This window comes from Bos taurus, chromosome 9 (genome assembly GCF_002263795.3).
Source record: "Bos taurus isolate L1 Dominette 01449 registration number 42190680 breed Hereford chromosome 9, ARS-UCD2.0, whole genome shotgun sequence".
Classification (NCBI taxonomy): domain Eukaryota; kingdom Metazoa; phylum Chordata; class Mammalia; order Artiodactyla; family Bovidae; genus Bos; species Bos taurus.
In genome coordinates, this window is record NC_037336.1 from 69,747,980 (window position 1) to 69,774,532 (window position 26,553).

Sequence of the window (26,553 nt, forward strand, 5' to 3'; positions counted from 1 at the left end):
AGTGTTCGGACGCTGCCTGAGGCGCGAGGTAGGCAAGGCTTGGAGGGGGAGGTTAAAGACACGCCCACGTAAAGGACCCAAAATAACCGACACGCTGAGTGCCCGAAATCAGACAGGAAGCCAAATAATCCGGGGCGTTGAGTTGCTTTCCCCTCACTCGCAGCGCTGGGCGGGCGCCCAGCCAAGGGTCTGGCGGCGAGGGGCGGGCGCGGCGGCGGGCGGGATGGGGCGGGGCCGGCGCGGAGCCTATTAAAGGCGCGGCGGGGCGGCGGGACCCGAGCGCCCGGGGCCACGATGGAGCGGGACAGTTGCGCTGGGGGCGGGAGCCGCGGCGGCGAGGGCGGGCGCGGCCCCCGAGAGGGCCTGGCGGGGAACGGCCGAGACCCGGGTCCGGGCCGCGCCGCCGAAGCGTCCGGGGAGCCGCAGGCGGCTGCGTCGCTGCTGGCCCCCATGGACCTGGGGGAGGAGCCGCTGGAGAGGGCGGCGCGCGCCCGCCCGGCCAAGGACCCTAACACCTATAAAGTGCTCTCGCTGGTAGGTCCCCGCTGGCCCAGCGCGCGGGAGGGCGGGGAGGGCGGCGCCCGCTCCTGCGCTGCGAGCTTGCGGTCAGCACCTGGGGCCCGGAGAGAGACAGTTGTGTGCCGCTCTTCGTCCCCTTTTGGCTCTCCTCTGCGGGTTTTTATCCGTGCTCATCACCACCGAGCCTTCTCTTCCTCTCGGGGAAATAGCTCACTCTCGCTGGTGTTAATGATGCTCCGAAGGAACCTGTTTATGAAACCAGGCTGTTAAAAATGGTGATCTTTGGAAATCCCACCGCTTTGCCCCAGAGAGTACAAGGCCGTTCGTGGGGAAAGATGACCAACCTGAAAGTTGTTGGTTTTAGGATGATCGACAAGGTTAGGGTTAGGGTTTTTTTTTTTTTTTTTTTTTTTTTTTTTAATTTAATTTTCTACCTCTTTGGGGATATGCTTTCCTTGTATTAACCGATTCCACTTGAAAGATGTAACAGAGCTCTTTAAGTTGTATCAGGAACTTTAGAAAGTACGCACTTTTTCTCTTGGCTCTGCTTAGGAATTTCTTTGCAGCTGTTCAGAAACCCCATCAATATTCATGTTACGTGAATGTGAAGAGGTGTTTATGATTCGCCGTGCATTCTTCCAACCACGTTTTTTGTTGTTGCAAAAGTACCCACTCGTCCTCTGCCACTTCGCTGGTACACTTGCAGGATCCACAATCAATTTCAGGAAATGTGGGGGTGGTTTTCCCTTCTATATCTATGGCAGGAAGTACTGGACCCAGAATTCTGGGTTCTTGCTTTCATGGCCTTTATTAATTGCTGGGGCCTCCTATAACGTTCCCCAAACCTCACTTTCTTTAATGTTAAAATGAGGACATCATCTCCATGTGCATCACGTAGGATTATTGTGAGGGTCAGGTGAAACAATGTATGTGGGGAAGTAAATTTGAAAACCACAAGGAGATGTATTCATTTTATTGTATTATGTGGAAGTGACATTTCCACGTAGAGTGTGCCTTAAACTATATTGTCATTTAATGTTTTATGATTGGACGATGCAGTGTGGAGGACATCTTTTCTGATATTTGAAATCTTTCCTTTCATAAACTTTCCTTTTTCACTGTGTTTTGAGTGTCATGGAGATGATACAGTGCTTTGAGGAACCAACTTTCCTAAAGAGATAGTGTCATATAATTAGTACCTAAAAATAAGCCTAAGATTCAAAGAGTAAGTGTCCCAAACCACATAATGTTTGTATCTCAAGATATATTTTGCATCATATCTCACTATTTAAGAACACCTGATACTTACAAGAACTTAGTCTTTTGAGTCACCATTTTTGTTTTTGTCAGAGGGAAACCTTAGCTTTTGCAGCACTGTTACTTAATATTTTTCAGTTTGGCTCAGGCATTCAATAATTGTACATTGAATCTGTATGTAACTCCCATGTGAAATCACTTCTAAATGTCTATCTGCAGTCTTAAAAGTTTGCTAAATTTTCCAGTTGCTAAATTCAGTTTTAGAATCTTTCCTATTCATTTACCTATAAATCCACAGTAGGTATCAGCAGAGATCTACCTTTGGAACATGAATTTCAGTCTTTGACACGTGCAATCAGCTGGTCAAACAGCATTTGGTTTTACTCTGTTGATACAACTCTGGGCTTTGACATGGAAATTTCTTTAATATTGCTACAAGTAGGACAATCATGAGAATTTTTAACACCATTAGGTGGGGTATTTTGTTGTAACACGTATTGAATTGAAAAGAATTCTTACTTCATGCCTTTTGATGAAATACAATGGGCCATTAATATATACCCAAACTCACTGATGTGTTTTTGAAACTCTTAATTAATGGTTTCAGGTGAAAATGAAACCCTGGTGGCTCAGTGGTAAAGAATCCACCTGCCAGTGCAGAAGACGGGTGTTTGATTCCTGGGTTGGGAGGATCCCCTGGAGGAGGGCATATGGCAACCCACTCCAGTATTCTTGCCTAGGAAATCCCGCAGACAGAAGAGCCTGGAGGGCTGCAGTCCATAGGGTCGCAAAGAGTCAGACACGACTGAAGTGACTTGGCACACACGCATGCACGCATCCATTCTTTCCCTTCCCTACTTCCATATCCTTCTTCCTCTAGACTTTCCCAAATGATGCACTTCTAAAGGGAAAAGTCTCCAAAAGGAGCTTGACAGTTGTCACCAAAGAGCTCTGGGGCATATATTCTAGAGAGAAGCTGCAATTGTATCAAGTGGAACATCTGCACACTTTTCATAAAGCTGAAGAAATGGGTTGACTAATTGCATCTGAGGTTGGGATTACGAGAGCCCAACCAGTGAAGGGGTCTTTGGTTTTCATCTAGCAGGATTAACATAAGAATTACCTTCCGGAGAGATAAGCAGGGGCCACGGGACTGTCACATTCTTTCTGAAAGTGCTTCAGATACACTTAAATGCTGGAGGGAAGAGGGAGTGAATGCAGAAGGCACAGTCCTGCCCTGCCTTGGCTTCTCCCCATATGATCCCTAGGCAGACCACAGGCTCTGCTCTGGAGACGCTGGCCCTGGTCTGTGGATGTCCTCATGCCTAGGCACTGAGCCAGGCTGTGGGAAACTCCAGGAGGTCAAACAAATATATGCTTCAGTAGATATGTTAGATCTGAATGCTTTTCCAGGTTCCACATTAAGTTCTGAACTGAAATGCCCGCTTCCACTAAGGTTGTTCCTGGACATTAATTTGAAATAGCTTTCCTGTTCTCTGGTAGGGTTTTCAACCACATTGCAATACACTTCTCTATTCTTCAGTTAGCTCTTCCACAGCATCATTTTGTGTTTGTGACCTTTTGCTGTCTTTATGAATACATATACCTGTGTGTGTTCGTAGGTGGCCTTGTGTGTGGGTGGTGGTGAATGAAGACAACTTTCACCTTTTGATGAAAGAGTTCTTTGTAAGTGGCAGAAGTTTCCCTTGTTTATCAGAAATTTGAGTGTGAAAGTTATTGATTCTGTTAGCTTCTCTCACCCTTCTTGTAACACATCATCTTATTTCCAGACTACCACCTGGAGAAGAGCTCTGCTGTTAATCCAACTTGAAATTGACATTGCTTTTTGGTTTGTAAAATTTTATATCTGCCCAGCCATAGTTGAGCATTTTATTTCAGAAATGACCAGTACATCTTAGGGTCTAGAAATGTCTCCTGTTTTCCCTTTATGGTGTTTTGTTTCACATGTTCTAATAAAATGTACTCAAGGTTTCTAGGAACTCAGCAAGACATTTGTGTTTACTGCTGGGCCTACGGTACCTCACTGTCAGTGTAAGCTTTTGGTTGAATGAATGCAGTACGTTTTTACTTAGACTGAGTAACACTTTGACTTGGAAGAGGGTAAGCTAGGAAGACTGAACACACAACTATGTACTCATATAGTCAACTGAAAGTCAGGAATCCAAATATAAATTCACTAATTGGGCTTCCTGGTGGCTCAGATGGCAAACAGTCTGCCTGCAATACAGGAGACCTGGGTTTGATCTCTGGGTTGGAAACATCCCCTGGAGAAGGAAATAACTACCCACTCCAGTATTCTTGCCTATAGAATCTCATGGACAGAGGAGCCTGGCGAGCTGCCGTCTATGGGGTTACAAAGAGTCAGACACGACTGAGTGACTTCTGCTGCTAAGTCGCTTCAGTCATGTCTGACTCTGTGCACACCAGGCCCCCCCCGTCCCTGGGATTCTCCAGGCAAGAACACTGGGGTGGGTTGCCATTTCCTTCTCCAATATATGAAAGTGAAAAGTGAAAGTGAAGTTGCTCAGTCGTGTCCTACTCTTAGTGACCCCATGGACTTCAACCTACCAGGTTCCTCCGTCCATGGGATTTTCCAGGCAAGAGTACTGCAGTGGGTTGCCATTGCCTTCTCCAGACTGAGTGACTAAGCACGCAATAAGCACACAATAGAGATGACACTTATATCAATTCAGGGATAGGATCAAAATGGGAATGTCATTATTTAGCGCATCGCAAGATGGAAGAGGCAGTGAATGAACCACAAACAAAAGTTCCCAACTAAAGTCAGCATACCTAAGAGGCCAGAGGGCCTTCATGATAACTTGGATTCAGAATCAAGATCTAGTCACTGGCCATGCCCTGAGAAAGAAACAGCCCAGGTATGGTGCTCCCGCAGGCACAAGTAAGGTCATCCTTCAGGTACAAATGAATCTCCTTTGCTTATGCCAAGGCCTCTTCTGTGACTTTGCTGTCACATCCCAAATTCCATTTTTGTGTGGTTCTTTTAGGGATCTGTTATCTTCAGCATTGCTTTATATGACTTCCTTTCCTTCTGATTTGAGTCAGATTCTAGTCTTACTCTCTCTCATCATTTATATTTCAGCTGTTTCTACTTCATGTGGCCTCTTAGGAATACACAGGTGCCCTTTCAACCTTTTTGTGTTTTTCCAATCTATTCCCTCTACTTTTTTGTTGCCTCTAGGCTCTCAGTTTTGCCATCTCCTGCCACATCACATCCTAATCATGACTCTGAAGAGAATCTCTGGAACTATGTTGATAGACCTCATGCATTTTCTATAATAAAGAACTGGGGACCAATAACCTTTTTAGAATATTTATAGATTTTTTTTTAATCAGCTTCTTATCTTCCTCCAGGTATTTCTTTTTTTCCCCTCAGATTTAAGTATTAAAGGCAAATGAAAGTAGTTTTAAATTCAGTTTTGTTTTTGAGTCTGATAAATTTCATTGCCAACTATCTGTGTCACTGTTAAGACATAGAAAATGTATTTCATCTATATAATGGACATTTTAGAGAAGCCAAATAACTTATTCATGATTCACGGCTTTTTGGAGTGGAGAGAAGGGGGAAAGCCACTTCAACTTTTAAACAACTTAGGAACAAAAACCTTTTGAAATACAACTTGTAATTAGAGATCTGCCTGTGGTTAAGATAAACATGCCTCCATCAACCATGAACTATACCCCAAACAACAAAGAATAAACGAGAAACCTTTTAGCAAATGAGACCAAGCAGAACATAGATTACCCTTGTTAGTCTAAGCTCTGTGCAACAAGAACTGATATTCAGAAGGCTGACCAATATGAAAACCCTTTGACATCAAACAAAAGGTAAGTTATGTATTTACCAAGGAAAGAAAGCATCAGTTCAGTTCAATGGCTCAGTTGGATCTGACTCTTTGCAACCCAATGGACTGCAGCACCCCAGTCCTCCCTGTCCATCACCAACTCCTAGGGTTTACTCAAACTCATGTCCATTGAGTTGGTGATGCCATACAGCTATCTCATCCTCTTTTGTCCCCTTATCCACCCGCCTTCAATCTTTCCCAGCATTAGGGTCTTTTCCACTGAGGCAGTTCTTCGCATGAGGTGGCCAAAGTACTGGAGTTTCAGCTTCAACATCAGTCCTTCCAGTGAATATTCAGGACTGACTTCCTTTAGGATGGATTGGTTGGATCTCCTTGGAGTGCAAGGGACTCTCAATTGTCTTCTGCAACACCACAGTTCAAAAGCATCCATTCTTCGGCACTCAGCTTTCTTCACAGTCCAACTCTCACATCCATACATGACTACTAGAAAAACCATAGCTTTGACTAGATGGACCTTTGTTGGCAAAGTAATGTCTCTGCTTTTTAATGTATTGTCTAGGTTGGTCATAACTTTTCTTCCAAGGAGTAAGCATTTTTTAATTTCATAGCTGCAGTCACCATCTGCAGTGATTTTGGAGTCCAAAAAAGTAAAGTCTGTCACTGTTTCCACTGTTTCCCCATCTATTTGCCATGAAGTGATGGGACTGGATGCCATGATCTTAGTTTTCTGAATGTCGAGTTTTAAGCCAACATTTTTACTCTTCTCTTTTACTTTCATCAAGAAGCTATTTAATTCTTCTCTTTCTGCCATAGGGTGGTGTCATCTGCGTATCTGAGGTTATTGATATTTCTCCTGGCAATCTTGATTCCAGCTTGTGCTTCATCCAGCCCAATGTTTCTCATGATGTACTCTGCATTTAAGTTAAAAAAGCAGGGTGACAATATACAGCCTTGACCTACTGCTTTTCCTATTTGGAAGCTGTCTGTTGTTCCATGTCCAGTTACAACTTGCTTCCTGACCTACATATAGGTTTCTCAAGAGGCAGGTCAGGTGGTCTGGTATTCCCATCTCTTTCAGAATTTTCCACACTTTATTGTGATCCACACAGGCGAAGGCTTTGGCATAGTCGATAAAGCAGAAATAGATGTTTTTCTGGAACTCGCTTGCTTTTTAGATGATCCAGTGGATGTTGGCAATTGATCTCTGGTTCTCTGCCTTTTCTAAATCTAGCTTGAACGTTGGGATGTTCACAGTTCATGTACTATTGAAGCCTGGCTTGAAGAATTTTGAGCATTACTTTACCAGCGTGTGAGATGAGTGCACTTGTGTGGTATTTAGAGCATTCTTTGACATTGCCTTTCTTTGGGACTGGAATGAAAACTGACCTTTTCCAGTTCTGTGGCCACAGCTGAGTTTTCCAATTTGCTGGCATGTTGAGTGCAGCACTTTCACAGCATCATCTTTCAGGATTTGAAATAGCTCAACTGGAATTCTATCACCTCCACTAGCTTTGTTCATGGTGATGCTTTCTAAGGCCCACTTGACTTCACATTCCAGGATGTCTGGCTCTAGGTGAGTGTATCTTGGTTGTGAAGATCTTTTTTGTACAGTTCTTCTGTGTATTCTTGACACCTTTTCTTAATATCTTCTGCTTCTGTTAGGTCCATACCATTTCTGTCCTTTATTGTGCCCATCTTTGCATGAAATGTTCCCTTGGTATCTCTAATTTTCTTGAAGAGATCCCTAGTCTTTCTAGGGATTCTATTGTTTTCCTCTATTTCTTTGCATTGATCACTGAGGAAGGCTTTCTTATTTCTCCTTGCTTTTCTTTGGAACTCTGCATTCAAATGGATATATCTTTCCTTTTCTCCTTTGCCTTTCGCTTCTCTTCTTCTCACAGCTATTTGCAAGCCCTCCCCAGACAGCCATTTTTCTTTTTTGCCTTTCTTTTTCTTGGGGATGGTCTTGTTCCCTGCCTCCTGTACAATGTCATGAACCTCTGTCCATAGTTCTTCAGGTACTCTGTCTATAAGATCTAATCCCTTGAATCTATTTCTCACTTCCACTGTATAATCATAAGGGATTTGATTTAGGTCATACCTGAATGGTCTAGTGGTTTTCCCTATTTTCTTCAATTTAAGTCTGAATTTGGCAATAACGAGTTCATGATCTGAGCCACAGTCAGCTCCCAGTCTTGTTTTTGCTGACTGTGTAGAGCTTTTCCATCTTTTATAATAATATATTTAAAAGAGCTTTTTCAAAAGAATGCCCAGAATGTTCTGATAAATTTTAACTGGAACATTCTGTTTCCTGAGTATTTTAGTTATTTCATATTCTGTGACAAGAATTAAGATAGCATCAATAGTACTTTTCCTTTTATCCTCCCGCTTTGGGAATAATGTTTGGTGGAAGAGTAGGTGGAAAAAGTTCAGATGATTATGTTCACATAGAACCTTGCACTTTCAGAAGCATTTTCTTGTTTCTTTTTAATTGACCCTTGTCATATCAGCCACTCTGAAATAGGAAAGTATGGTTACAGATAAGGAAACTGAGGCTCCCAGAAGTGAATGAATTCTTTATTAGAGTGTGTAGGTTCCAGCTGGGAAGTGTTAGGACCATAGACTCGTGGGCTGCATTCCCAGACACTGATTTTTATGAGGTCATGAGGATGAAACTCTGATGATGGGATTAGTGGCCTTGTTAAAAGGGAGAGAGAAAGAGGAGATCTGAGCAAACATGCCCATCCATAGAGGAAAGACCGTGTGAAGACACATGAGAAGACAACCATCTGCAAGCCAGGAAAATAGCCCCACCAGCAAACTAATCTATCAGCTCCTTAATCTTGGACTTCTGGTGCTGAAGAATTTATGCTTTTGAGCTGTGGTTTTGGAGAAGACTCTTGAGAGTCCCTTGGACTGCAAGGAGATCCAACCAGTCCATTCTGAAGGAGATCAGCCCTGGGATTTCTTTGGAAGGAATGATGCTAAAGCTGAAACTCCAGTACTTTGGCCACCTCATGCTAAGAGTTGACTCATCAGAAAAGACTCTGATGCTGGGAGGGATTGGGGGCAGGAGGAGAAGGGGACGACAGAGGATGAGATGGCTGGATGGCATCACTGACTCGATGGACGTGAGTCTGAGTGAACTCCGGGAGTTGTTGATGGACAGGGAGGTCTGGCGTGCTGCGATTCATGCGGTTGCAAAGAGTCGGATACGACTGAGCAACTGAACTGAACTGAACTGAGCCTCTACAGCTGTGAGAAGTGCATTTCTGTCACTTAAGGCACCCAACCTGTGGCACTTTGTTTTAGCAATTTGAACAGATTAAGATAGGAAGGGACCCAAGAAATCTTTTAGACAAGTACCTCAAGTTATTCAGATGTAGTTGGTTCATTTACTCCACGTATAGAAACAGTGGGTTACCTTTATAGGCAAAAGTCACATCATTTGTGAGTAGAGGACTATGATAACTGAAAGGACATTTAACCACAGATTTTTATGCTGGACTAATGACACACCCCCTCTCCCCCATTCATTTTCCTTTTATCAGTGGGAAGTCAATAATCATGTTATTGTGAGCTTCCAATGTATACCAATTTTGGGGAAAGTGACTTTCCTCTTCTTAATTTGAATTTTCTTCTTAATACATCTTTAGATGTGCTAGAACAGGGAAGTAGAGTCATGGTAGTCATTTTGGAGTGAGTGAATTTTCGCTAGCTCATCTCATTTTGGGTCAGTCATTTTCTCACCATTTCTTAGGAATTGACACAGATTTAGGTGCAAATATCCTACCGCTGTGGTTTGAGTCCTAAAGATCATTCTATCTTGGTTTTCAGGAAGTAGTCCTGAGAAAGTAGCTTGTTCTCAGAGCTGGTATCTTCTTTTGATACACTTTTTGGTGTTAATAAGCATCTGGAGCCTTTTGTCTCTCTGAAGACAGAGGGAGAACTGAAAAACTCAACAGCTTTGTAAATGATGCTGTGATACAATAAATAAATTTAACCATCATTATAAGACTTTTTTTTTCCAAATAGTTTCATATTATTCCAGATTACCTGTAAGTGATTTTGGATAAAATTTCGAGGCAAAAGGCAACACAGGTAGAACAGTTTCAGCCAAAATATTTCAAGCAGCAGTTCTCAAAATGTGGTCTGTAGATCTCTGAGGGGCCCTGAGAGTCTTTCAGAGGGACTGTGTGTCTAAACCATTTGAACAATGATGGACATTATTTGGGCTTCCCCGGTGGCTCAAATGGTAAAGAATCTGCCTGCGAAGTGGGAGACCTGGGTTTGATCCCTGGGTCGGGAATATCCCCCAGAGGAGGGCTTGGCCACCCAAGTACTATTGCCTGGAGAATTCCCATGGACAGAGGAGCCTGGCAGGCTGCAGTCCATGGGGTTGCGGAGAGTCGGACACGACTAAGTGACTAAGCACAGACATTATTTGCGCTTTGCACTGTGCTGCCGTTTACACCGCGTGAAAACACCGTTTTACCCGCTTGCACCTCAGTGGGAATGAGGGCAGTGGCACCAATTGTACATGTCCTCTTGCATTTGCAACTAAAACCAGAAAAGCCAGTTTCATGTAATGAAGCCGTAAAAATGTCCTCAATAGAGCAGATTTCATTATATCAACCTAAATTGCCTGCCTTGTTAGTATTCTGTGTGACACAATTGGAAGTCTGCCGTTAGCATGTCTGCTGCAGACTGAAGTATTGTTGTTTCTGGAGGAAAAGCAGTCGTGTTGTTATTTGAGTTGTGAGCTGAACCAGCTGCCTTTTTTTGACGAGAGGGAAATATCATTTTTATTTGAAAGAGCAACTGACAAACTGGTTATTCAGACTTGGGTATTTGGCCCACATTTTCTCAAAAACGAATAGTGTCAGCTTGTCACTTCCAGGGAAACAAGGTACCTGCCACCTGTAATAAAATCCAGCCTTTTAGGTAAAAATTGAAATTTTGGAGAATTTGATTCTGCCATTGTAAGTTTGACACCATCGAAATCCTTAAAGACTTTTCTGATGAAACCGATGGAGATAGTAAGGGATATGACTTTTTTCATAGGCTATAATGATATGTGTCAATGCTTGGAGGAATACATAGCTCAGTGGACCAATATTTTCCAAGGGACCAATGGATGATTTACAAAAATATGTATGGGTGTAAGTTCTAATCAAAGTACAAGATAGAATAATGGGTTTTAATGTAACAATTAATATTATTTCAAGTTTGATGTTGCATTTTTCCTTTAAGAAATTACAGCCCATCAATAGATGAACAGATACAGAAATTGTGGTACGTATGTAAAATGGAATATTACTCAGCTATAAAAACGAACATATTTGAGTCAGTCCTAATGAGGTGGATCAACCTAGAGCCTATTATACAGAGTGTAGCAAGTCAGAAAGAGAAAGACAGTTATTGTATATTAATACATGCATGTGGACTCTAGAAAGATGGTACTGATGAATCTGTTTGTAGGGCAGTAGTGGAGATGCAAACATGGAGAATAGACTGTGGACACAGTGGGAGTAGGAGTGGGTGAGATGAATTGAGAGAATAGCATGGAAATATACATTGCCATATGTAAAGTAGATAGGAGGTGGGGACTTGTTGTGTGACACAGGGAGCTCAACTCAGTGCTCTGTGACAGCCTAGATGGGAAAGGGATTCAGGAGGGAGGGGACATATGTATGCCTGTGGCTGATTCATGTTGATGTGTGGCAGAAACAAACACAATATTGTAAAGCAATTATCCTCCAATAAAAACAAATATATTCAAAAACAAGAAATTATAGGCCATAAAATTTTGGTGTCATTTTAAAGAAGGATGTGTACAATCATCTGAGAAGGCTTTTTAGGGTCCTCAGTAATTTGTAAGAATATAAAGTGATTCTGAGATCAAAAGTTTTGAGAATATTTACTTTAAGGAAAGGTGTACATTCAGTACTATTTTGAGAACTAGGGAAAGAGGGAAAGGAAATTAAGACATATAAAAAGAATCAGCTATGTACAATAATTTTATCTTTAGGTAAGGTCCTTTATTGATATCAAAATATTGATACTTTTTTTATGTCTTTAAAAAATTTTTTTTAAATTTTATTTTATTTTTAAACTTTACATAATTGTAGTAGTTTTGTCAAATATCAAAATGAATCCATCACAGGTATACATGTGCTCCCCATCCTGAACCCTCCTCCCTCCTCCCTCCCCCCTCCCCATACCATCCCTCTGGGTTGTCCCAGTGCACTAGCCCCAAGCATCCAGTATTGTGCATTGAACCTGGACTGGCATCTCGTTTCATACATGATATTTTACATGTTTCAATGCCATTCTCCCAAATCTTCCCACCCTTTCCCTCTCCCACAGAGTCCATAAGACTGTTCCATACATCTGTGTCTCTTTTGCTGTCTCGTACACAGGGTTATTGTTATCATCTTTCTAAATTCCATATATATGCGTTAGTATACTGTATTGGTGTTTACTTTTTCATCTACTACCTGGTTTGGTCCAAACCACAGCTCTGTCATTATCTTCATGTTAGAGATGAAAAAGATCATACTTAGAGAAAGTTGGGGCGCTTTCCAAGATCACAAAACTAATAATTCTGTTAATCTCATTGCTATAGCTTATTGACAAATGAAGTTAGACAAAATTGGATTTAAAGTATTGTTATTAGCTGTTTGAAGGTATGGAAACAACTTAAATTTCCTGAATATCAGCTTCCATAATCATTAGGTAGACTTCATAAAACTCTGTTAGGTGTTAGGAGAATTAAGTTAGATACAGTTTACAAAGTGGCACATAGTATGACTTGAATAAATAGTCATTTTTCACGTTATTATTGAAAGCTGCAGTATTACTGATTTTGTTTTCTTACTCAGAAGATACTTACATCTTTGCAAGTGTGGTCTGCAGACTAGCATATCAGAGTCATCTCCTTGGAACTTATACAAAATGCAGAATTTGGGGGCCCACCCTAGACCTACCATACTAGAATCTGCATTTTCACAACCTCCAGGGGTCTCTCTGCACATTGAAGTTTGAGGGGCTGAACTCCATAGGTATACCAACCTGAATTTCTTTAGCTGGGGGTTCCAAACAACCCTTGTCCTGCCATTGACTTCACACATACTGTTCTGATTAAAAAACAACTAAATGTTCTTTAATGACCTCAACTGTGTTGGCATTGGGTAGAAGTGGTACTGCTGCTGGTGACATTTGTCCCTTTCCTTTTTTGAAGTTAAGAGGCACATGGATTAAAGTTGCCCCATTGCCTGTCATGCGTACAGAACATTGCATGCAGTCTCTTACTGTCCTTCCTGTGCGTGTTTTCCCTCTCCTAGGAGTCTTCCTCTGCTCCTATTGGTTTCTTTAATTGTGTTTCCTTACTGTACCCTGGGCTTGTCCTTTAATTGTTCTTTAATTCTCTAAGCTGCCAGTCTTCTGGCCTTGCTGTGGTCTGATAACATGCCCATGTTCTTTCCAGTTCAGCTCTTCATCTATCAGAATTTCAAGTAGATTTCACTTTACATTGCTCCATCAGTAGAACTCTTTAATTCAAAGTTTCCACTGCAGTGCCTTCTCAACAATCCACAATATACTTGACACAATACCAAAACAAAGGAATCTTAGATCAGGGCTTTTTCAGGTGGTGTTGAATCAGGTTCAACATTCTTGGCACAGAGTTTATTCCATAATACTTCATCTTTCAAACACATATGCTTTTTATAAAGTGCCACCCAACACCATTTAGATTAGAATCTTTTGGAGACCAGGAGAAACAGGTGAATGAAGTATATTCAGGTGGGAAGGTGGAAAGGGTGTGGATTAAGAGCATTGTAAATAGACTATGCTGATCTTATCTGTTTTTGGATTAACTAGAGAAATAAGTACAGAACAACTCTGCTTGTACGGTATTTACTTAAATACCTTACTGATCGGCTCACGGGAAGTAAATGTTAAGAATGTTGACAGAGGAAGGTGTAATTATGCCTGTGTCATTTTGGGGAAACTTTCAAAGAAAAAGAGAACATTGATTTTTCTGGGAAGACAGTCAAAGATCTTGAGAGACAGGCATCATGTAAAGAGTCCTAGACTCAGAGTCACGAGAATAATTTGCTGTGTGACCTTTGAGCAGTTGTTTTGCTCTCTCTGACGATAGCTGAGTGTTTTGGATTAGGTGGGTTTCTTCTAGGTTTAAAAATCTTTGTATGGACAGCTTATAATATTTTCCTTTTGTTATAAGGATACTACGTACTGCAGGAAGTTCAGAAAGTACAAAAAAGTGTAAAGGAGAAAATAAAAATTGTGTATGTGCTATTATCTGGTGGTAATGTTTTGTTCCCTCAGAACTTTTCTGTGTGTGTATTATTTTTTTTAAACAAAAATGGAATCATACTGCTGCATATACTCTTCTATATGTGTTTTAAGCTTGTATTTCCCTTATGAGGGAAATTTTCCTATTGCTAGACAGCTTTTTACTGCACCTTTCATGAATGGAATTTTGAGAATTTTATCAACTTTAGTTCATGGGGTAATCTTTGAAAGCATCTCTGCTCATACCTCAGACATAATCATTCTGCAAGAATTTAAATATTTTTTAGGACACAGTTTTTTCTTTTTAATGAATTTATTTAGTTGGAGGCTAATTACTTTACAATATTGTAGTGTTTTTTTGCCATACATTGACATAAATCAACCATGGGTGTACATGTGTCACCCACCCTGAACCCCCTCCCACCTCCCTCCCCATGCCCTCCCTCTGGGTTGTCCCAGTGTGCTGGCTTTGAGTGCCCTGTTTCATGCATCGAACTTGGACTGGTGATCTATTTCACATATGGTAATATACATGTTTCAATGCTATTCTCTCAAATCATCCCACCCTTGCCTTCTCCCACAGAGTCCAAAAGTCTATTCTTTATATCTGTGTCTCTTTCGCTGTCTTGCATATAGGGTCATTGTTACCATCTTTCTAAATTCCATATATATGCATTAATATACTGTATCGGTGTTTTTCTTTCTGACTTACTTCGCTCTGTATAATAGGCTCCAGTTTCATCCACCTAATTAGAACTGATACAAATGCATTCTTTTTAATAGCTGAGTAATATTCCATTGTGTATATGTACCACAACTTTCTTATCCTTTTCTCTGCCAATGGACATCTAGGTAGCTATTACAAACAGTGCTGCAGTGAACATTGGGGTACACGAGGACACAGTTTTTGTTTAATTCATCCCTCAACTCCATCTCCATTGTCTTTGTTTCTTCTTATGGTTTGATTATTAGTTTTCTGAAAATAACGACTTCTTTGAACTGTATTTCCACTCTGAATTTCCCAGGTACTGCCACAGCACATGTGGGAAAATGTGTGCTCCTAAATGCAGTGGTCTTTTTAGCCTTATTTTTCATTACTCCAGTAACAGTGTTACCACTCGAGGGTTTAGCACTTATACCTTCATGGATTCAGAGCAGTCCTGTACAGACCTGGGACAAATGTATGTAGCCATTTATTGGTCAATATTTGTCGAGCATGCAGATCAGACTCATCACATGGTATGTGTTTGTTGAATTCCTGCGTGACTTTACTGAGTTTACTCTTTGTCTGACCCTAGGTTAAGCCCTTTATCTCCTTACTTGGTGTAGTTGTGTAAGGCAGGAGGGAGCAAATGTGTTGGCTGGTGAGTGAGCCTAGTCTGGGACTCACATCTCAAGGGACTCTGTGTCTCATATGTTATTAGGGGGCTTGCACATCTTATAGGCATAACTTGGATTTAGGGATTCAAAGGGTTCAGGTTATTTTTCAGCTTCTGCTCTGGTGGTATTTTACCAATTTTAAAGAATCATAGAGGGCCTCAAGACGCCTATCTCATAAATGTCCAGCTCTGTTGCAAAAAAAAAAAAAAAAAAACAACCCAGAAACCTACATTACAGCTCAGACTTGTACTGTTCTCCAGATGCACTTTGTAGAGATCATTTCTGTTTTTCACCCCAGAAGTGGCCTTTCACCTGCTTTTTTCTCATCCAACACCAGGCACCCCCTGGAATCCAGCTCATCTTCCCAGAGGAAACACTCTTTTACTGCTCTTTGGCCTGTGTCCCTTGTCCCTGAATGACTCAATTTCCGTTCAAAGGGCCATAGAGCTTAGTGGTTAAGGCCCAGACTGCTGGAGTTGAATCGTTTCTCTGTCCATAACTGCTGTGTATGCCTGGGCATAGGGCTTCCCAGATGCCGCTAGTGGTAAAGAATCTGCCTGCTAGTGCAAGAGACATAAGAAACACAGGTTCAGTCTCTGGGTCGGGAAGATCCCCTGGAGGAGGAAATGGCAACCCACTCCAGTATTCTTGCCTGGAGAATCCCATGGTTAGAGGAGCCTGGCGGGCTACAGTCCATAGGGTTGCAGAGAGTCAGACGTGATTGAAATGACTTGGCATCCTTGGGCACAGTCCCTTAATTTCTTTGTGTTTTAGTCACCTCACCTGTAAATTGGAAATAGGAATTGTAGTTACCTTGCAGATTTGTTTTGAGGATTAAGTGAATTAACCTATGTAAACTAGTTAGAAAAGTGCCTGAAAGATAGTAGATGCTAGATTAGGGGTTATTATTTTGATGATGATAGCTAATAACTTATTCAACAAATAATTAGAGTTCCTATTGTGTGAGCAGTAATGGTTAAAAGGCTAGGAGCTAATTGGTAGTGAGGGGAGAGGAGAGACTTACTCCTTGTTCTCAGGGCTATCCCCGTAGGACTGGATGTTTATGAAAGAATCCTCCAGGATTGTTTCTCACCGCACCTATGACTGGTGCTGCCTAGAATATGCAGGCCTGTGAAACGAGATAGTCAGAGAGGTGTAAGAAGGTGTCCAGGAGGAAGTGATGGGCAAACAGCAATGGGTTCTGAGAGGCAGTGGCAGCATGTACAAAGAGGCTGGGGTAACAAGGATGTGGTGTGACCCAGAATCGGGAGCTTACCAGGTTGCTGGTGGACAGAAAGATATGTGGTGGATAAAGAGACAGGAAGGGTAGTCAGGGGCCAGGTCCAGGCAGGGTCTTGCAAACCATCTCAGGGCTTTGGAGTTTTGCTTTTAAGAGCAATTGGGAATCACTGAAATGCTTTTTTCTGTTTGGTTTTGTTTCTATTTTTGCTCATAGTAACAAAGTCTCATTTATGTTTTGGAAAGGTCATTTTAGCTTTAAGTGGCAGGAACAAATTAAAGAGAGTATGTTGCCTGTAGAAAGAGCACTATCTTCTTTTTTTACTTGGCTATTTCGTAACTATTTACTTTCTCTTTCCTACTGGATTTTTAAGTTTTACATGTGGCTATGCAGGTTAAAATTTGCACAAATTAAAGTTAAATAGCGTAAAAAATAATTCAGTCCTTCATCACACTGGCCACTTTTCAAGTGCCAGCAGTGATGTGCGGGTACCACCCTGAAGGTCAGCACAGACAAAGGCAACACTTTATCGTCTTAAAAAATTATATTGCATAATGTTGACGATTGTAATATCATAGGGCTTTTTTCCCCCACTTTTATGGTCTTTTCCCAGGAAGTAATAATGAAAATGTACATAGAACAAATGTTCTTTGCTGAAGAAATGTTTGTTAGAACAAAACTAATTGCTTAAGAGGGGTATGTTGTGAATGTTCTTACAAGTATAATTTTAAGATTCCTTATCCAGTGAATGCATGTAATTGAGTTGACTTAAGCCAGGATATACATGTTAAAAGGCGACCTTTCTGAAATTCTGGTTGCCTCCTAAATTATAAGCCCATGTATCCATTACCAGATTTTAAGCTCTGCCTTTAATTTGTCACTGTAATTGCGATTGAGTGTGATTGTGATAGAGTGTTATGATTGAGTGCCACTGGGTCTTCACAGAAAGTGAGGGGTCACTTTTAAGCTCTCTGTTAACCCCATTCTCTGTCCTCAGGAGGAATGACCAAAAATCTTCTGGAAGTTATCTTTTTGTTATCTATTTCCACTGCTCATTTTTCAAGAATAAATGCAGGGAATGCTAGTCATTCCAAAAAATAGTTCCGAAAAAAGCTAGAAATAAATCACATAAACTGAACATGATGTTCTGTCTGCTTTATTTTATTTCTTCATCTCTGACCCACCACCTGAATTGGCAGGTACCTGCCTAGGCAGTGGCACCCCACTCCAGTACTCTTGCCTGGAAAATCCCATGGACGGAGGAGCCTGGTAGGCTGCTGTCCATGGGGTCGCCAAGAGTCGGATACGACTGAGCGACTTAACTTTCACTTTTCACTTTCATGCATTGGAGAAGGAAATGGCAACCCACTCCAGTGTTCTTGCCTGGAGAATCCCAGGGTCGGCGGAACCTGGTGGGCTGCCGTCTATGGGGTCGCACAGAGTTGGACATGACTGAAGCGACTTAGCAGCAGCAGCAGCACAGCACTTCACCTCTTAGTCCATCCTCTGCCTAAGGGTGGGAGGGGCTGCCTGTACCATTAATAAGCTAGTTTGTTCTCTTTCCTGTCTCATGAACTTAACAACACTAAAATCACTTAATACTACTTTTATTTAGTGAGTCATGTCTTTCTTGATTGTAAGTTCTAAAGAAACAAATCATTTTCAGGATTATTTTGACAATGCTTTTTTCCCCCCTGCCTCCTTGAATCCAGCTGAAGCAAGATCTAATTAAAATATGTTCTGCATCTAGGAAACTGAGAATTAAAAACAAGTGAACTGTCAAAATGGGAAGTTCTTTGCCTGTATTAAATGTAACTTCATTTATGCCTTGGGGTGTGTGTATGTGTGTATCCGATTTTCAATTATTTACTATGCAGCTAGGGTCCAATTAGAAAAATTAAATCCATACCTGGTAATTGAATCTAGAGAATTTAGTATAAGAAACCAGTTACAGAGGTGTTGGAAGAGCTGAAAGCTGAGCAGGATGGTGTGGCAATGAGGCAACCCACGGAAGAGTAACAGAAGGAAGCTTACACTACCTTGAAGGCAGGAAAGACAAAGGGAAAAGCTGATGAAACGTGGAGCTGGCAGCCAGGAGAGAATCGGAAACCCTGGAGAGATGAAGCCTCTGCTGAGCGGTCCTGTCTGAGGCAAGGAGAACAGGGAAGGTGTATTCTGACTGTATTTCCAACCATCCCCTCTCCCCCACACCCCACATCTTCTGTCGGTTTCCCTGGTGTGATGCTGGAGTCAGGGAGCCCAGGTAATATAATTAGTTAAGAGGTCTTTTCTCTGAGGTAGAAGCACAGGAAAAAGGCAGGGTCGGAGTTTGGGTTTCTCAGGAAACAGAGATGGAGGCTTGCACACCAGGGGTTTCATCGGGTTTGCTCTTGAGATCAGCTCCTGGGGAAGGGAAGGGACTGTGGGGAAGGTGAGGTGAGCTGTGATGTGGTCTCTCCATGGAGGCAGTTCTTTCTGGCCTGAACCCTTAGAGCCATTGAAGAGGGAGCAGTCTTTCCTGGGGGAGGGGTGTGGCCTTGGGTAAATGCTCTCTTTAGCTGAGACAGTTCTTGTCCGGTGGTACCCCCAGCTCCCAGAGGAGTAATTCCTTCTTATTTGAAGGGGAATCCAGGCAGCTTATCACAGTCTCCTCTACTGACAGGGGGCAGATATGAAACCATGTTTGCACATTGTTTATTTTTTTAAATCATATGGTACTGAAATGTATGAAGTGGAAGTACAGCTTTCTCACTTAACAATATCATATATTGTTTAAATATTTCCATGTCCCAACCTATCACTCTATTAAAAAAAATATATACTTTAACGATTTATTGATAAAATAAGAAATGCTTATCAAATAGTATTACATGTGAAAAGAAAAAAGTCACTTTATATATAAAGTGACTTTTCAATTGAAAAAATTATAGAATAATTTCTCAAGTATGTAAATATATACATTTGTGTGTGTATATATATATAATATATGCATATATATAAATACATGTGTAAAAATGCACACATATATATATGTATATATACGTGCATTTTTTAAAAAGTAAAGGAAAATAGATCAATGTTTTTAAGTAGTGGAAATTTTGTAGTGGAATAATATGGATTCTTGCATATTTCTTTTTTCAATAAACTTTTTAGTTTTAGAATAGTTTTGGATTTACTTAAAAGTTGCAAAGCCAGTACAGAGTTTTCACATGTCACACACCAGTTTCCCTGTCTTTAGCATCTTATACTAGTATAGTGCATTTGTCACAACTACTGAACTAATATGGATGTGGCCCTATTAACTAAAGTACAAACTTTGTTCGTATTTCCTTAGTTTTTTTGTGATGTCCTTGTTTGTCGTTCCGGTGTCCCATCCAGGAATACCAGGTTATGTTTCGATGTTATGTCTAGTTAGGTTCCTTTTGGCTAGGTTTCTCAGACATTCTCAGACTTTCTTTGTTTTTGATTAACTGGACAGTTTCAAGGAGAACTGGTCATGTATTTTGGGGAATGTCTAATGTTTTTCTCATGATGAGATTGGGATTATGTGCTTTTGGGAGGCAGACCACAGAAGTGAAGTGTCATGCTGAACACATCATATCAAGATTCTATGCTATTAATATGACTTCATCGTTGATGATGTTAACTTTAATTACCTGACTGAGGTAGTGTTTATGAGAGTTTTCCACCTCAAAAATACTCTCTTGTGTCTTTCCGTTCTGTACTCTTTGGAAGGAAGTCACTATGTCCAGCCCACACTTAAAAAGTAGAGAGTTAGATTTCACTCTCAGGGTGGAGTATCTGCATAAATTGTTTGGAATTCTTCTGTACTGGAGATTTGTTTATTCTTCCCCACATATTTATCTATTCAATCATTTATTTGTATCAGTATGAACTCATTAATATTTATTTTATACTTTGTATCATCACCTAATAATGCAGTGGCTATACTTTTGCTCAAACTGTTCCAGCTTTGGCCTTTGAGAGTTGGCTTCCATGTCCCTCTGACAGACCCACATGGTTGTGTGTGTGTGTCTTTAGTACTCCCTTACTTTCTGGTGCTAAAAGATGAGTCTAAAAGTCTAAAGCTTCATCACACATAGTTACAATTTTTTTTCTTGTGATGAGAATTTTCAAGACTGACTGTCTTAGCAACTTTCAAATATACATTTTAGTATTCTCAACTATGGTCATGATTTTTCTTTTTCTTTTCCAGCACTTATTACTTATTTTAGAAATGGAAGTTTATACCTTTTGTCATACCCAGTGATTGTGTGTGTGTGTGTGTATAGCCTTCCCTTACTTTCTAGTACAAGAGTCCGAGTTTTAGGCTCCTCTTGTGCTATTTTTCCCCCTAAATGTTTACTAATCTCTTGATACTCTAAAACTCATGAATATAACACACTTCTTCACCTGAAAATTAGAAGTGGACTTTTGTAACTGTGTATACCTGAGCTCTCTGTGCATTTTCCAAAGGAAGAAAAGTATACATCACACCACTCACATCTCCATATCACTCTAGGGAGTAGTTTGTAGACATTTCTCTTCCTCTGCAAGGTGATGAAGACCCAGGTCACTACTTCTGAATGAAGTTGGCCAGTTGTGTACTTTTGGCAGAGTCAGCTCTTAGATTCCTTCACTGACCATTTTATTATGGGAATTTAGGCATAAAATCTGGGGGAAAGAAAAGCAAGCATTTTCCCTCAGATGGTCAGGAAGCCATATTGGTTAGTACTAACAACTTTGATAAATTCATCTCTGGTCAGCATCTGGTCATCAGCTCTATAGACTCAAAAGCACCTCATGGTTTTTGATGGGTTAAGGATTCAGGAAAGGCTTGGCTTGGCAGGTGTGGCTCATAGTCACCCATTTGCAGTCAGCTGCAACAGGAAGGAATGGAGTACCTTGATGTTGGCCAGGCATCTCCCACTTCAGGTAATTTCAGAACCTCCCAACTGGTCTCTGTGCTGAGATAGTCTGGGCTTACACCATGATAATCTGAGTATAATGCTTGCATTGGGGCTGATGGCTTTAAGAGTAAGTATTTCAGAAATAGATTTACATAATTTTAAAGTAATTAGATTGTGTTTTATATTATTTGGGTTTTAGTTCATTTCAGTTGCTCAGTCGTGTCCAACTCTTTGTGACCCCATGGACTGCAGCACGCCAGGCTTCCCTATCCATCACCAACTCCCAGAGCTTGATCAAACTCCTGTCCATCAAATCAGTGATGCAATCCAACCATCTCATCCTCTGTTGTCCCCCTCTCCTCCCACCTTCAATCTTACCCAACATCAGGGTCTTTTCAAATGAGTCAGTTCTTTGCATCAGGTAGCCAAAATATTGGAGTTTCAGCTAATGTATTATATTAACTCAATTGTTTATTAACAGAAATTTATGTTATTTGCATATCTTTGCTATAACAAATAATGCTACAGTAAATAAATATCTGTGCAAATCCTTATCTGCTAATGTGAACCATTCTATCAGATAAATTAAGAGATTTGAAATTGCAAGAGTTAGTCAGTCAGTCAGTTCAGTCGTTCAGTGGTGTCTGACTCTTTGAGACACCATGGATTGTATAGTCCATGGAATTCTCCAGGCCAGAATACTGGAATGGGTAGCCTTTTCCTTCTCCAGGGGATCTTCCCAACCCAGGGATCGAACCCAGGACTCCTATGTTGCAGGTGGATTCTTTATCAGCTGAACCACAAGGAAGCCCAAGAATACTGGAGTGGGTAGCCTATCCCTTCTCCAGCAGATCTTCCTGACCCAGGAATCGAACTGGGGTCTCCTGCATTGCAAGCAGATTCTTTACCAACTGAGCTATAAGGGCAGCCACTTTTCTTAAGAAGCTACAGTAATTCTGAAGATTAAAGAGAGGCCACAAAAGTGTATTCTTCAACACTGAAAGCAGAAGACAGTTAAATAAGCCATAGACCAAAATCAGTGTTGATATTTAATAATTTTGTGATTCCATGTGGGCATTACCCACTCTTGGATGTAAATAGAAACTCTGGTTACCTGCCAGGTTTTTAAGAGGATCCTGCTTTGTGTTGAGGTGTTTCCCGTTACTAATCTTGTTGATTAGGTGCTTACATCTCAAGATTCAGTGAGGGTATAGCAGTCATTGAGCGAAGGTGGCCATCAAAGCTGAATCTCTCCTGAGACCATTACTTTATACACCAGATGGACATTTTATGCTTTGACCTTTAACTTCAGAGGGAAATAGTCTGTGAAAGCTATCCCTGAAATCTGGGAGAAGTGATTTGCTCACTCAGGCAGAAGTTTAAAAAGTAGGGGGATATTATTTTCCTTTGAAAATGCTTGCTACTTTTAGAAACAAAAATAAATGATCATGTTTTTCTTTTTATTGTATCTATATGATAGGATGGATGTTAGCTGAGCCTATTGTAATCATTTCACTATGTATGCAAATCAGACCATCATACTGTATGCCTGAAACATACATAGTGATGTGATGTATGTCAGTGATGTATGTCAGTTATTTCTTAATAAAACTGGGGAAAGAAATCAGTGAACATGATAGGAAAGGAGAATTACCAGCCTAGATAAATCAGTTCTCTGGAAACCTTGCAGGGTCCCAGGAAAAATTTCCAGTATGAAGAATATGGCTCAGGTGAGTGTCTGACTCCTCTTCTGCTCCACCTGGGGAAGTAAGGCTTCAGGGATACTGTTTCAGGTACTTCTCATGACAGGCCTAGGAGTTTATTCCAATGGCCTGCATTCAGGAAGAAATCTTAATATATGTATGGATTTGGAGTAGTAGTCCATAAGAGAGGAGGGTATAGGATATGGGGTTGGGGTGATCCAAATAAAGATAAGATCAAATGTCAAGGGAAAGTAGACTCATAGATATTATATATTTATTAGGGAGCATAGAAAATATACAATCCAAACCAATAAAGGGACTGTAGATGACATGATTTTCTCAGTGTCACAAAACTCCCAAAGGCTGCAGCTTTGTTATAGTTATATGTTTAATTGAAAATGGATACAGTTTTAAAAATAATTTCCCTACAATTTATGGTATGGTAACAGACTAACCTTGTTTGTGTTTTCTTAAGCTAGGATTCTCATTTGATATTTCATCTTAACATGTTATCCTAAAAAAAAATATTTTTCAGTTATCATTACTAGCTCTTGTAGGCTACTGATTTGAACTTTCCTTGAAACATTTCTTCAAATGCTTATTTTACAGGCATAATTCATTGAAAATTAGGAAAATGATTAAATGACTATTTGCTTAAATATCAAAGGTATAAAACCCTTTTTTAGACTATTATAGTTTAGACAAGACTCTCACATTTTTATCTGACCAAGAGACTAGCGAAACCAAGTGTGTGCTGTGCTTATTCAAAAATAATTGTTTTGAAGTGTGCTTTCTATTATCAGTAACTCCTAACAGACTGTTGGTATCATCTTCTCTTTCATGTGTATAGTGTCACGTCTGAATGTTAAAACATATCTTCTATTATCTTTCTTTCTCACTTAGGAAAACAGTTAAAAGCTCAGAGTAAACATGGAGGGGGAGCCATTAAGAGTCAATATTTCATAATAATATAAATATTATATAAATGTTTAAATATTTAGTTAATTAAATAACTCTCATATTTAATTAAATATCTATCACCTTCTGACTTTATTTTTCCTTTATTATTTTTTAAAGGGGTATGAGAAAAAAGAATCCCAAAGAAGAGTGTGTAGTTTTTTGATGTGAATATTATTTCTTTTTACTCATGACTAGAATTGACTTTGGTAAAAAATTGTTGTACTCAGCGTGCTACTGATTTCTCTTATTCACTAAATATGAAAAGTAGTTGGAATTTTAAGAAATGTACCAGATTTCATAGTAATATGTCTGAATAAATTAGAAGTGAGTGCTGTTGGGAATCATGGTATACATCCAGCAATTCTATTAATCCTTATTGTAAAAAAAATGCATTGATGGTACGTTCTTGGAAAGTCAACCAAAAATCTCTGTGATGTCATTGAAGCTTGTTTTTGTGAACTCCTATCTTAGCATCTCTCATTTTAAAGGCAATATTTTCCCTGCTATGTTTGTGGAAATTGCTGGTATCCACAGAGCAGAGATTCTTTCTGTCCATAAAAGTAAGAGTCTCTCTGAGGGAACTGCTATGGCTGGTGATCTTAGATTGCTTGTAACTCATACAGAGGTCTTAGACGTGCTTTAGCAGCTGGGTTTGAGAAGGTAATGACACAGCCTATCCACATCCTGGGCTTGAGCAGGTGATGACCCCACATGCAAGGATCTGTGCCGAGTCAAAGGAACCTACCATGGTGTTCCTTTCTGTTATACTCTCAGTAGCCTTCTGATTTGTCCTTCTGGTTATTCTTATAAGCAGTGGTTTGGTGGCCTTGATCACCAAGATATGTTTGGGGTTTTGCTGTCATTTTTTTTTTGTGTGTGTGTAGTATAGTTTAAGAAATTACAAGTTATTACTTGAAAGTTCATAAAGTAATTCTCCACTATACTTTTATTTTAGCACCTCTTCTCAGTCATCATAATCTTCAGCCTATGCTAGTCATAAGCTGATAGATATTGTGATAATGACTTCCGTGACTTCTAATTGAGACTTGTCAATGAGAGAATAAATACTGTCATTGTTTCCATAATTGCCAAAGCTGGCATAATGGTAAGGGTAAAAGACAGTCAGTTTAATACAGTTATCATATGAGATGTTCCCTTGTATAGTACTGGCAGATACTAACATTTCTTAAATTGATTTTGATTAGGTTTAACATGGGTCAGAGAGACAGAGATAAAAAAGATATGTTTTTGGAAGCTATCAGAAATTGAAATACAATTTTGAAGTCATAAACTTAATTTTATAAAGAAATTCTGCCTGTTTATATATTATATGCTGTGTGTTATATTATAAATATATTAAATTATGTTGTATTAAAGTTAGAACATCCTCTGAAGGACCATAGCTATTGTGTAATTTGTGGTGTATTTCCCATATGTAAAGATACATACAAGTTAATCTCCCTTCAGCTTCCCTGGTGGTTCAGCTGGTGAAGAATCCGCCTGCAATGAGGGTGACCTGGGTTCGATCCCTGGGTTGGGAAGATCCCCTTGAGAAGGGAATAGCTACCCACTCCAGTATTCTGGCCTGGAGAATTCCATGGACTGTATAGTCCATGGGGTCACAAAGAGTTGAACATGACTGAGTGACATTCACTTTCACTTCACTTAATCTTACTTTATCCACCTCAAGTTGTGAAGATGATCTCAAACTTGATGATTCTTCCATGTTTTTGGCAGAAGCAAACATAAATGCTTTCTTGAGGAAAACACCTTCATCCTAGGCTTCAAAGAATCCTGGAAATTTTTAACATAAGTGAACAGAATACATTTAGAAACAATCAAGGACACACCGGGAGCAAAAACCAGCAGAAACATCACACAGCAGAAGAAGACAAGCAACAACTTCAGATGATGGTGTTATCAGATGATAAAATTCTTGACCATTTTTTAAAGAAAATATGGGAGAAATAATAGGGAATTGAATTAGGGTATCTTGTGATCTTTCTTTGTGATGCTGCTGCTGCTGCTAAGTCGCTTCAGTCGTGTCCGACTCTGTGCGACCCCATAGACGGCAGCCCACCAGGCTCCCCTGTCCCTGGGATTCTCCAGGCAAGAACACTGGGGTGGGGTTGCCATTTCCTTCTCCAATGCATGAAAGTGGAAAGTGAAAGTGAAGTCGCTCAGTCATGTCCGACTCTTAGCGACCCCATGGACTGCAGCCTACCAGGCTCCTCCATCCATGGGATTTTCCAGGCAAGAATACTGGAGTGGGTTGCCATTGCCTTCTTTGTGATACAAACTAGTTAATGTCTTCTGAACTACCTTTCAGCTCACAAATTCTGTCTTCCATACTCTACCTCTCTTCTAATGTGAAGCCTAATCCCTTAATTTTTGTTCATTTTATTTTTAGAAATTTT

At 40.4% G+C, this 26,553-nt stretch overlaps 1 protein-coding gene across 2 annotated transcripts in view; it reads left to right on the forward strand.

Moving 5' to 3' along the window:
* The first annotated feature begins 277 nt into the window (after positions 1-277).
* The window catches only part of ENPP1 (ectonucleotide pyrophosphatase/phosphodiesterase 1), a 73,277-nt gene continuing 47,001 nt past the window's right edge, over positions 278-26,553 (forward strand). The window contains exon 1 of one of the 2 annotated variants that reach the window (XM_010808572.4): positions 278-534. In XM_010808572.4, coding sequence (XP_010806874.1) covers positions 295-534 — 240 coding nt within the window. In that variant the 5' untranslated portion in view covers positions 278-294. The remainder of the gene's footprint in view (positions 535-26,553) is intronic. The other variant, NM_001206212.1, reaches the window with a different exon arrangement.